Below are 12,203 nucleotides of genomic sequence, written 5' to 3'. Positions count from 1 at the left end.
GGTGTATCATGTCGCCAAATCACAGTCCCTGTTTCCTACGTGCGGATCCACGTTAGCAATCAAATCCGCGGGGCCATAAAGTGTGTGACGTGTCTCCTGCAGCTCCGGTGTGAGAGGGCAAACTCTGCCCAGGCAGGCAGACAGACAGTGGAGGGAGATAGAGAGAGAGTGAGATCTCGATGTCGGCGTCCGAGCTCTGAGCACTCGCCTGCTGCCGGACGTGATGGAGAAGCTGCTGAAGAAGTGTCGTATCAGGAACCAGCTGGTCAGGGAGTGTCTGGCTGAATGTCTCGGGGTCTACGTCCTCATTGTAAGTGTCTTTTATTCAAATTGTTGACGACTTCCAAACTCTTGAGACGGCAGGATTAACTCTGGAGAACCAAAGCAGTCTGGACAATTAAGCCTATAGAACATTTTCCTCCTGCAGTTCCATGTTTGTTCTGTTGTTTTGGAGCAGCTGGTGAATCTGCACAATGTCTAACGGAGGACTTTGGTCACTGCAGAGTCAAAGCGAGGGTGACAGTCACTGGGGGGAGGAGGAGGAGGAGGAGGAGGAGGAGGAGGAGGAGGAGGAGGAGGGGGGGTTTAGAGAGAAGAAGCTCTGATGTTTTATCAGTAATGACAATCACACCTCCCCGGGCTGCAAACATTTACAACACAAACCATAAAGCAGTTTCCTCGGAGAGGATGTTCATAAAAAAGCAGATTGCAGCAGCAGAGTGGATGTTTACGTGTGTGTGTGTGTGTGTGTGTGTGTGTGTGTGTGTGTGTGTGTGTGTGTGTGTGTGTGTGTGTGTGTGTGTGTGTGTGTGTGTGTGTGTGTGTGTGTGTGTGTGTGTGTGTGTGTGTGTGTGTGTGTCCTGCTCTGCAGCTGTTTGGATGCGGCTCCGTGGCTCAGGTGATCACCACTCGGGACACCAAGGGACACTACCTGTCCATCAATCTGGGCTTCGCTCTGGGAGTCACGTTCGGGGTCTTTATGTCTCGTGGAGTTTCCGGTAAGAAGAACTTGTACAGGAATACCGCAGGGAAAAGAGGTTTTTCACCCTAATGTGACATATTCCATCTGTAAGTTGTTTTTTTTCTTGTCCCAGGAGCTCATCTGAACCCTGCCGTGTCTCTGAGTTTGTGTGTTTTGGGGAGACATTCCTGGAAAAAACTCCCCTTGTACATCTTCTTCCAAGTACTTGGGAGTTTCCTGGCTGCGGCCACAGTCTGTCTGCAGTACTACGGTGAGACTTCAGGACGAAGAGGCTGGATCCTCTGGATTGTAGTGAACACGGCGCTCAATAAACTCAGAAGGAAATGTTGTGTGTGTGTGTGTGTGTGTGTGGGGGGCTGCCCCTGATGATGCACGTACGCTTGTACAGATGCCATCCAGATGTTCAGCGGAGGCCAGCTGACGGTGACGGGGCCGAACGCCACGGCGGGAATATTCGCCACCTACCCAGCCGACTACCTCAGTCTGTGGGGAGGCATCGTGGACCAGGTCAGACACACTCTTTTATTCAATAAAACAACTTTTAAGATCGAATTCTCTTAGTTCAACAGTACAAAGAGACACTTTTATTTGTGCAACAATCATTGAGGGTTTTAATTTGAACTCAATTCTGCCCTTTACCAGAGTAGATGGTTTATATTGGGTAGAAACAGGGAACACATACACTCACATTCACACGTTTGGCCACTTTATGGTCAGAACGGCAGGTTATTGGATTCTCAGGAGGAACCAGAAAACTCCACACAGGACCTCCACACAGGACTGACACCAGCTGGATTTTGCTCATGAGAGTTTGTTTCACCTCAAAACGACGTTTTCACCAAGTTCGGAGCAGAACGTATTGATTGCATTTCTGTCACAGTTTAGGTACTCTATATGACTTTGGGTTCCGTGTGTCCAGGTGGTGGGAACCGCCGCTCTGCTGCTGTGCGTCCTGGCTCTGGGCGACCGCAGGAACACCTCCATCCCTGACGCTCTCCAGCCGCCGCTGGTCGGAGCGGCCGTGTTGGTCATCGGCATCTCCATGGGCTCAAACAGCGGCTACGCCCTGAACCCGGCCCGCGACTTTGGACCTCGGCTGTTCACGTACATCGCCGGCTGGGGGGCGGATGTGTTCAGGTCGGTAGTTTCACCGACTCGCCGGCTATATTGTTCCTCATCCACGCTGGAGGCGTTTCGTGACGTGGGCTTGTGTTTGCAGGGCTGGAGGCGGCTGGTGGTGGGTGCCGATCGTCGCCCCCTGCGTGGGGGGGCTGGTGGGGAGTGTGACGTATGAACTGATGGTGGAAGCGCACCACCCGTCTCCTCCAGCAAAGCTGCATACCTCTTCTCAGGAGGATGCTGAGGGGAAGGTGGAACTGGCGATGGAGTGACTGGAGGAAAAAACATCTTCAGAGTAAAAGCACTGACGACGGTCTGCGTGGGTTTTTGGTTGAACTTTAGAGGAGAGACTGAAAGTCGGATGAAACCTGATCTTGGATGGTCGTCTTCACCATCTTCACCATCTTCACCAATGTTCACCATCTTCACCAATGTTCAAACCTTCTCTTGCTGCCAAACTGGGAGAAATTCAGAAGTTTGTTGTTCTGACTTATTCAATGCACAAGGTCGTCTGTTTGAAAAACCTGTATGGTGGTACGTGTGTGTGCGCGTGCGTGCGTGCGTGCGTGTGTGTACAAACTACATCCGATCAATGATGTTATGATTTTACAAACTCTCCATAAGCTAAAACCAATGTTTAACCTTTTAACCTCCTGCTCACGTGTTCAGCAGAGAAACTTTTATTTTTCATTAAAAACCCTATTAAGTGTCTCTAACCAGCTGGAGTTTGTCAATCTAGTTTCTTTTACAGCCATATTTTTTAATAAATGGTTAAGTTTGATTTTACTACTTTTCAGAACTACTCTTTTTTATTTTGCGAGGAAAAGTTGAACAATAAAACACGTAAAGCTGCGACAAGACAAAACATGTCTGGCTAGAAAATCCTGCGTCGTGCCTGTGAGAGAGTTGTTCATTACGGAAATAAAACTGGAGACGGATTTATTTGGATTCATCGTTTCCCTTCAGCAGATGTTAAAGGAATTGTTTGGCATTAAATAATTAGTTCCTGGAGAAAAGAAAGTGGCAGTCGTCACATCTGATCAGTAACTCGCACAGACACGGATCGACACTGCGAGTTTCGTCTGTTTTCAACATTTATTTCCAAACAGCACAAAAGTGTATGGCATTTCAGCAAGCAGACCACGACCATGGAAAAGAAAATGACATGAAATTTCCACTATTGAGCTATATAAATATGATATGACATATAAAAGATACAAACCAACAAAAAAAAACAAAACACATCCACTCAAGAGGCCTCCGTCACGCGACAGTGACGGCTGTTTTTAAAACATACAAAAGAAACGTGAGCACAGCAAGCACTGAGTCTGTAGATAAAAAAAGAACCGTCTCAAAGAGATAAACATTTGTTTTCATACACATTAAAGACGACACGACCCCCCCCGCCGCATTCTCCCTCTGCTCTGTAATTACAATGTGGAGCTAACTTTGTGGTGTGGGGGGGGGGGCTCTTTTTTTTTAAATTTTTTTTATTCTTTCAGACTTCAAATCGTTTTGGAAAAGAAGGGGACAGTACAAGTACAAATACTATACGTATTCACATTATCATAGCAAGTTACTAAAACCAGAACGCTTTCATTTAGTGTCATTATATGTATTTACAGGGCAAAAGTCAAACACGTATACTAACGGCAGGATGCCTGATCTCTCTTCTTTCTAGCTCAACGATTAACGACATCACAACTTACTCACACTACGCAGGCCACGCCCCTCCGGAGACCCCGCCGCCTCGGGGGGGGGGGGGACACACACCCCCTCAGAGACCTCGCCGCGTGTCTCTGTTGCGGGTAAATTGCACTAAGAACGACCTGACGCAACCGACTCGCACAAATACCAACAGCAGTTGTGTGTTTTGTATCAATAAATAATAATGGCAACATAAAAGTCAGTGTCGGGAGTGTCCAGGCTGCAGGTTTCTCTTCCTTCATGCTCCTGCGCGTTTCGTTTTGAGTTTTTTTTGCTTGTTTGTTTCAAGCAGGGGTTCTCGATCCCGGTCCCGGGGGGCCGGCGTCCCGCATGTTTCAGGTTTCTCCCAGTTGCAACACACCTGAATGCAATAAGGCCTCGTTACTTGGCTTTTTCACCAGCTTGACGATGACATCAGCATCAGATTGAGGTGTGCTGAAGCTGGGAGAGCGAGAACGGGCAGGACACCAGCGCTCCAGGACCCGGACGGAGAACCCCCGCTTTAAAGTGACCCGAAGCCAAAAATCAAGTCAAACAAAAAAAAATTAAAGAAACAAAAACAAACAAAGATGATAAAGATGTGACGTAGAAAACACAGGTGTCAGGAGTACAGTAGGAGGGGTGTGTGTGTGTGTGTGTGTTTACGTATGTGGTACATTAAGAAACAGGCAGGTGGCTACAGTCTGTGCAGAGTGAGAGTGGAAATGGAAAGGACGCCATGTTTTTTGACGCAGTATGGCCGATATAGAAAGAGTCTATCTATCGCAGGTGACCCGACATGCAGATACAATCGCACAGAAGAGGGGAAACTGCACGGGAGCAGCCCCGTTTCAACAACATTCATATTCTACAACCCCTCTCCCTCTCCGTGTTCATTCAGTCCCACGTGATGCCCCCCCCCCCCCCCCCGCCCCCCCCCTCTACTGGGGCTTGTCCGTCTTGTGTGCGGTGAGGAAGGCCATGCCGTGGGTCCTGAAGTGGGTGTTGAGGTCCGAGGCCTTGTCGAAACGCCGGCCGCACACTTTGCAGCCCAGGTTGCCGTCGCCGTCCTCGCCCTGCGCCTGCGGGGAGCCGGCGGGGGAGCCGTCCGGGGAGCCGTGAGCGCGGGGGGCGCCGCGCTCCGCGTCGCTCTGGGTGTCCCGCACTCGGTGGGTGATGAAGCGGTGGCGGCTCAGGGAGCCGGCCGAGGCGAAGCAGACGCCGCACTGCAGGCACTGGAAGGAGGCGGTGTCGCCCCGGTGCTGGGGGATGTGGCGCTGGAACTCCGCCCCGTCCTCTGTGGTGAAGCCGCACGGGACGCAGCGGAAGACGCTGTCTTCTTCTTCCAGCTCCGACGCCAGCGACGTGGAGGCCGCCGACACCCTGCTTCTCTTGGCGGGGGCGGGGGCGGGGGCGGGGACGGTGACGGTGCCGGCGCCGGCGCCTTCCTCCGTGGAGTTCTCCTCCTCGTCTCCCGCCCGACCCGCCGGCGGGCCGACCTCGCCGTCCTGCTCCGACGAGCTTCCCGGCCCCTCGCCGCCCGTGGCCGCACGCTTCCTGGTCATGGGGGGTCCCTGGTGGCAAAGACAGGATCGATTTACCCCATTGGTCCAAATATGACCCCGATTAGAAGACAATTCTTCCTCTCCATGATTCAGAGGCTCACGCTCAGTAACATGGAGGCTTTTAAGATTAAATGGATAATTTCAGGAAAAGAAAACTAATGATCTTCAATCTGGAGTTAAAAAGGAAAAATGTAAACTCAGATAATAGATCCTCTTTTAACCCCCGATTTAATTTCCTTCGCTTCATTCTGTGTTGCTTCATCACTTTATCTAAAATCACTATTTTCAATCTCTGTCAAAATCTCAGCGTGTCCTCTCCTCTCAGTTCGTTACAGAAAATACTTCCAAGAGCATTTTGCCGACTCACCTGACCGTCTGTGGATCTGTGATGGAGCCGGATGTGTTTGTCCAGTAAGAACCGGCTGCCAAAGGTGCGTTTTCCTTCTGTGCAATATCTGAAAATCAATCACACAGGACTCACTCAAACCATCCAGGACTTCCTCTACGAACTGATATTCACACGGAAAACCTCGTCAATCACATGCCAACAAAGTGGAGCTCATGTAAAACCAAACACCATTTAAAGACGCAGTAATATTGATTGTTTTTGAATGTTTCATAAGATAAACAAATTAGGTTTTTTTTGAGCAAATTCAAGTAAGCAAGGGTTTTTATTTACTTCGGGGCGACAGACGGCTGGAGACTTTACCCCCTGCACAGGTCGCCGGTCCACCACAGGACAAACACAACGTCTCTGGGAAACATGCAAACTCACTGGCAATGGAAGACTCTTTTGTTGCCCTCGTGGATGACGCGCTCGTGACGCCTGAGGCTGGAGGACGTGCTGAACGTGCCTCCACAGATACGACAGGGGAACTGCAGGGAAACACACAGGAAGAGACAAAAAAAAAACACACATAAGGTCCCAGTTTCACTTTCTCGGTTATTTTGCGTGGCCAGTGATCAAACTTTCACACGGAGCGCCAAGCCAATTATTTTCAATTGGTGTTCATAAGTGAAGTTAATTAATAGTCAGGATAAACAAGGGAGGAATATTTTGCCGCCCTCGTATTGATCAAGTATCTATTCCTCCCAGTTAAAACACTGGATTGAACCTTTTACTTTAAAAATGTGGGGGAAAAAAACAAGAACAGAAATATTGAAAGGAAAACATGAACATAATGCACTGAGGAACAAAGCTGCCAGGTTGGGAAGTTTTTATGCAAATAACACAAGAAACATTAAGAAAGAGGGAATCAACTTCTACGAAGATCCATTGAAAACATTTACACTTTAGAGAATTTTTAAAGAAGAAATAACGACTTTTGGTCAGTTTAATGTGGTTCAATAAACGGATGAGTGAGGTCACGTAGGGTCACATGGGGTCACGTAGGGTCACACGGGGTCATGTAGAGTCACACGGGGTCATGTAGGGTCACACGGGGTCATGTAGGGTCACACGGGGTCATGTAGAGTCACACGGGGTCATGTAGGGTCACACGGGGTCATGTAGAGTCACACGGGGTCATGTAAGGTCACACGGGGTCATGTAAGGTCACACGGGGTGATGCAGGGTCACACGGGGTCATGTAGAGTCACACGGGGTGATGTAGGGTCACACGGGGTCATGTAGGGTCACACGGGGTCATGTAGGATCACACAGGGTCATGTAAGGTCACACGGGGTGATGTAGGGTCACACGGGGTCATGTAGAGTCACACGGGGTGATGTAGAGTCACACGGGGTGATGTAGGTTCACACGGGGTCATGCCGGGGCCCCACCTTGCCGTGCTCCATCTTCACATGACTCAGGTAGTCGTCGTTGTCGGTGAAGGTGCTCTGACACTGCGGGCAGGTCCACTCAGTCGGGGCAGCGGGGTGGGCGGCGCCCCCCGCAGCGGCGCTGGTGTGTCCCGCCCCCGGAGCCTCGTAGTCTTCGTCCGCGTCGTCGTCGTCTTCCTCCTCCTCCTCCTCTTCCTCCTCCTCCTGCTCCCGGCCCCAGTCCTCCCCGTCGGAGTTGTCGGGCTTCCCGGAGGACTTGGACTTCTGGCTGGAGGGCCCGGACGTGTTGGCGGGGGCCGAGGCGGGATTGGAGGCGTCGGACTGCGACTCCTGTTTGGCCGAGGGGCCTCGGTGAGCGGTCTGAGGGGGGCGACAGGGAAAAACTGAGTTCAGCTTCTGAGAGGTCGTTTCATTTCATTATTAAAAACACTGTCCAACAGTTGTTCTTGGTATAGAAGTTTGGACGAGGTCTCCGATTGGAAGCCTCCCAAAGGCCGATCCAAGATTTACTGTATGCCTCAGTTGACACCACATTCATTGTAGAACGCAATGAACCGGCAACACATGAAGGCAAAAGACGGATTCCTGTGCATGTTACAAACCGGGCAAACACACCTTGATGTGCTCCATCATGGAGCCTTTCTGGGCGTAGAGCTTGGTGCAGTCGGGACACTTGAACACGTGCACTTTCTGTTTGGCTAAATGAGTGTCAAAGTGCATGTACAGCAAAGGTTTCTGGGTAAAAACTGTGTCACACATCACACACTTGTAGATCATCCTGCAAGAGAGAGAAAAAAAAGATGCGTATGTTAGAGGTGACGTATTCAAAGTGTTTTGGTCGGAGACGTTCAGGTGGAAGCAGCGAGCGTACTTGGCCTGTCCTCCGGTGAGCGTCGGGTGCTGAGTGCTGATGTGGCTCTGGGCGCTGGGGGAAGACTTGAAGGCCATGGGGCAGCTGGGGCACTTATGGAAGACCTCGCAGTGAGCAGTCTGAATGTGGGACTTGATGGAGTTCAACCCTCCGAACACAACCTGGCAGCTCGAACACCTTCGGCAAAGGAGAGAGAACAGATTGTAACTCCTGTGTTGCGTCACTTAACAGGCCACGCAGGACAAAACTTCTGCTCTGTTTTATAAACCCGTCCCTGAACGCGGCTCTAAGACATCAGTATTCAATCCTTCATCCGCCATCGAGGTCTCTGCACCTGTAACCGATGCGCCGGGCAAAGTGCAGGCAGGCCTCCTCCAGATGTGTCTGGAAGCTGGCCTGCCGCGCGGTCCCGCCACACTCGGGACAGACGTGAGGCGCTCGGTGTTTGTGGATCCTCTGGTGGGCGGACACGGCACACGAGTTCGGAAGCATCATGGGAGGCGAGCACTGCATACACGTCTGAGAGATAAAGAAAGGGGCAAAAAAAATAAAAAATTTAATCAGATAAAAGTAGATGAACAAGTTGAAGTAGTTTCATGGGAGCGTCGAACCGGCAGCAGGACACTGCTGTCTGCTCGTCTCCAAGACTCACCGAGTTGGGAGCAGCTCTGATCTGCTGGAAGTGCGTGACCAGTTCGGTTTTGCCGGAGAACTGCGTCTGACACTCCGGACATTTGAAGTTGTTGTATTGCAGCCCCTCCGCCTTCTTGCAGGGCAGCGGCATCAGCGCCTGGGGGCCCTGAGGGGCGCGCCGCACCGGCCGGGGCTGCGCCGCCGCCGCCGAGGACGAGTCCTTCAGCGGGCTGGAGCTGGCCGAGATGGACGAGGCGCCGGGCGTAGCTGAGGGAGAGGAGACTGGAGGAGAGGAGGACGAAGAGGTGATCAGGCCTGGCCAGCCGCAGGTGGAGGACGGAGGAGACAAATGGGACGAGGTGAATGAGGATGAGTCAGATATGAGTGACACGTGCATCGTTTAAGACTTTAGAAACACTTCAGAAATCTACTCAAGACGACATTTAAGCACAATTTTTACTTCTATGAAAAGATAATCGAAGAAACAATTTTAATTGGTCGAGTATATTGTAGATTTTATTTAACTAACCCTTTTTTCCAGTGACTCAAACAATCACTTCAATGTAAAACTGCAGTTTTCTGTTTAAATTAAATAAATTTAGGTTTGGTATTTTAAAGAAAAAAGCCAAAGAAAAAAGAAAAAAAAAAAAAAAAGAATTTCCTACAAATAGTTTTAATTGAACACGTGACTGAAATGGTGAAAGAATAAGTGATTCACGATTGGGCAAAGTTCCTCTTACCGCCGATCGGCGTGATGTCCTGCTGCCCGATCATCTGCTCCACAGTGACCGGCCTCATGACCAGGTGGGAGCACTGCATGACCAGTCCGCGCTCCTTGTGCTCCCTGGCGTGCAGCAGCAGGCTGCACTTGTTGAAGAAGGCCAGCCTTTTCGCACAGTGGTTGCAGGTCACCTCGATACGGAGCGACCGCCGGTCGTAGTGTCGCGCCAGCGAGCGCTCCAGGGCGAACGCGTCCCCGCACTCCAGGCAGCGGTAGCCCGTGGCGGGGAGCGGGAGGCCCCACTCGGGCGGGGGCGGGGCCGAGAGGTCGGGTTTGTAGCTCGGTAAGAGGTTTTTGCTGTTGAGGATTTTGTTGAAAGCCTCCACCAGGCTGGACTGGCTGCGGGAGATGACGGCGCCGGTGCTGTTGACTATGGAGGCGGGCTTGTTGGGCTGCAGCGTGCTGCCGATGATGGTGCCGCTGCCTCCGTTGGCGGTTTTGTTAGTGGCCGAGCGCACGCTGATCCCGCCGGCAGCGACGGAGAACTTTGGGGAGGAGGTCACGGCCGGGGTCGCGGGCAGAGCCGAGGATTTAGTGATGCTGACGGCAGTTGCAGAAACCTTCGCCTTGTCTGATGCAGCCATTTTATTTTGGACCTTTGTGGCCGCGGCGAGCATGACGCTGCTGGCGGCGAGCGTGGACACGGGCAGAGCGTTGAGAGCACTTACTTTCTGAGACGTTGACGTCATGTGAGCAGGGGAAGCCTCCAGTTTCTGGCCTTTGTTTCCCAACACCTTGCGCTCGCCAGCTTCACCTTTAGAGTCCAGGCCTTTCCCTGCAGCTGCACCTTTCGCCGCCACTCTGGTGACAGTCCGGGTGATTCCACCTGTTGAGGTTTTAATTGTTTTTATTCTGACTTTGAGCGGTCGAGATGCAGCTCCCGAGGCGGCGGGCGCAGCGACGCCTGCTTCTCCCCCGTCAGTGGATGGCGGTTTGGGCTTGCCATCACCCACCTCCATGTTTTCCTCACCGGTTCTCACATTTTCTGTCTTGTCAGCTTTGTTATCCACGATCCTGTCAATCCCATTCCCCACCTCCATCTCCTCCTCCTCCTCTTTGGGCTCCCGCAGTTCCGAATCAGGCGGTGTGGAGGCCACAGCAGGGCTGGAGCATCTTTTAGCGGCAACTTGTGCCGTTGATTTTGGCATTTCTGGCTCCGGACTCTCTGGTGAGTCTCTCTCTTCGATGACATGCTCGGGATGCCGCTCCTCCACCTGGGGACTCTCTGTTGAGCCGGACTGGGGGGTTGCCGAGGTCAGTGCCGCCCCTGAGGGAGTGTCCCCGGGTTTAGGCTGCGATGCGGTAGAGGACGAGGGCTGCGTTGAGACAGAGTCAGACTTGTATCGCCGGCTCAGCTGAGTGCATGTGGGAGAGTCCGGGGTCTCCTGGATCACCAGAGGACTCCCCAGGTCAGGGTCAGAGTCATCCTCCTCCATCTGCTGGGGCTGAAACCCCACAGGCCCGCTTTTGGGAGCTCCATTAAAAGGCTGAGATGAGTGTAGTGGGTGTGATGACGGGGCCGAAGGTGGAGTAGAAAGCAGGGGCTTGGAAGGGGGGAAGAACGGCGAGGCCAGACCGACGGGGCCCGCGGCGGTCAGAGGAGACGTCCCCGCAGACAGAGAGGAGGATGAAGGCAATGAAGCTTTGACCCCATCTGCTCTCTCTTGGCCCGTGTCCTGCTGCTGCTGGTGCTGCTGCTGGAGGAGCTGCATCTTCCTGGCCCGGCCCACCGGATCTCCAGAGCCCTGCGCCACCAGCGGCTTCAGTCTGTTGAAAATGTTGCCGCCCTGTTTGTGGGACTTGGCTGTGCTGGCACCTGCTGCTTCTGAAGACACTTTGGGGGTGTTCAGCGACCACGGCGCTCCGTTGGACTGAGCGAGCGGGAGAGGCGTGGAGACGCCAGACGCTCCGAAACCGTTGTGGTTGAGAGCCTCCGATTCAGCCATCCCGGGAGCGCACGCACCGAGTCTGGGGCCCACATCGACCCCCGCGATCACATCGATGGGATCCTGGTCTGCTTCTCCCTCCGCGCCGTCCACGGCCTCAAGGCGAACTTTATTCTTCACGATCACACTCACAATTGAGGTGTCTCCTTGGGGGTCTGAAGGGCTCGGTGGTCTCAAAGATGACCCAACACCCACCACGCTGTCCGGCTTTCCCAGAGGGGCCCCCGCCGCTCCGTGGGGCCCCTCTGCCTCATCTGGCGCCGACTGGATGGCCTCTTTGGCATCTATGTCAGGAATATCAAATGCTGCCAACAGGTCATCAAAATCTGGGGTCTTCATGTCCCCCATACCGGGATCAACTCCTGCAAACAAACAAGATAACAGGCTGAAGTGGCAGCAGATGACAAAGTACACAAATATGAATGAACCCGTGTTGTAGCTTATCTAAATAATGATTGCAGCTTTCATTCATTTTTGAGGCAGCTGTGACATGAAATATAAACAAAACGAAGAGCAGCACAAAATATTCTGAACGTAAAACAAATGCACCACGATATTGACAGCAAACAATAAAACAAGTTGTTGGAACCTAAAAAGCAGTAAAATTGAAATTCTGAGGATAAATATACAGCATTTTGGAACCCAAAATGTCACACCATGTGATACGATGTGTGGGATCTCGTGGCTGAAAGGAGTTATTTCATTCTAAAAAAGCTTCTCACACTTTCTGAACTAAACAGTTTTTCTTCAATGGTTATTTTGCCTGAATGAAGAAAATGCTTTTCAAAGCCAATCAAAATAAAGAATGTTTAAACAAAAAGAAAACGAATGCAAGTGC

The 12,203-nt window shown here is 51.9% G+C and overlaps 2 protein-coding genes across 2 annotated transcripts; one reads left to right on the top strand and one right to left on the bottom strand.

The window, feature by feature from the left end:
- The first annotated feature begins 102 nt into the window (after window positions 1-102).
- On the top strand, window positions 103-3,048 carry aqp10b (aquaporin 10b). The gene is made up of 6 exons (XM_080484582.1): window positions 103-310; window positions 872-998; window positions 1,095-1,232; window positions 1,371-1,489; window positions 1,902-2,119; window positions 2,202-3,048. The coding sequence occupies exons 1-6, from the start codon at window positions 224-226 to the stop codon at window positions 2,371-2,373; spliced, it is 861 nt and encodes a 286-aa protein (XP_080340708.1). The 5' UTR covers window positions 103-223; the 3' UTR covers window positions 2,374-3,048.
- Window positions 3,049-3,180: 132 nt separating this feature from the next.
- On the bottom strand, window positions 3,181-11,713 carry znf687b (zinc finger protein 687b; the record flags this gene model as incomplete). The annotated part of the gene is made up of 9 exons (XM_080484554.1): window positions 3,181-5,361; window positions 5,720-5,807; window positions 6,128-6,228; window positions 7,135-7,494; window positions 7,750-7,912; window positions 8,006-8,182; window positions 8,340-8,524; window positions 8,631-8,953; window positions 9,379-11,713. 9 exons carry the CDS (start codon window positions 11,711-11,713, stop codon window positions 4,729-4,731), a joined length of 4,365 nt encoding a protein of 1,454 aa, XP_080340680.1. The 3' UTR covers window positions 3,181-4,728.
- Window positions 11,714-12,203: the final 490 nt, after the last annotated feature.

This window comes from Lipophrys pholis, assembly GCF_963383615.2.
Source record: "Lipophrys pholis genome assembly, chromosome: 17".
In the NCBI taxonomy this organism is placed as follows: Eukaryota; Metazoa; Chordata; class Actinopteri; order Blenniiformes; family Blenniidae; genus Lipophrys; species Lipophrys pholis.
The sequence above is the reverse complement of the archived record's forward strand: the minus strand, read 5'-3'. Positions and strand labels throughout refer to the sequence as shown.

Coding starts and splice junctions, on each gene's coding strand:
- aqp10b (XM_080484582.1), top strand. CDS start 224: ATGGAGAAGCTGCTGAAGAAGTGTCGTATCAGGAACCAGCTGGTCAGG. Junction 311..871: donor TCGGGGTCTACGTCCTCATT/GTAAGTGTCTTT, acceptor CCTGCTCTGCAG/CTGTTTGGATGCGGCTCCGT. Junction 2,120..2,201: donor TGGGGGGCGGATGTGTTCAG/GTCGGTAGTTTC, acceptor TTGTGTTTGCAG/GGCTGGAGGCGGCTGGTGGT.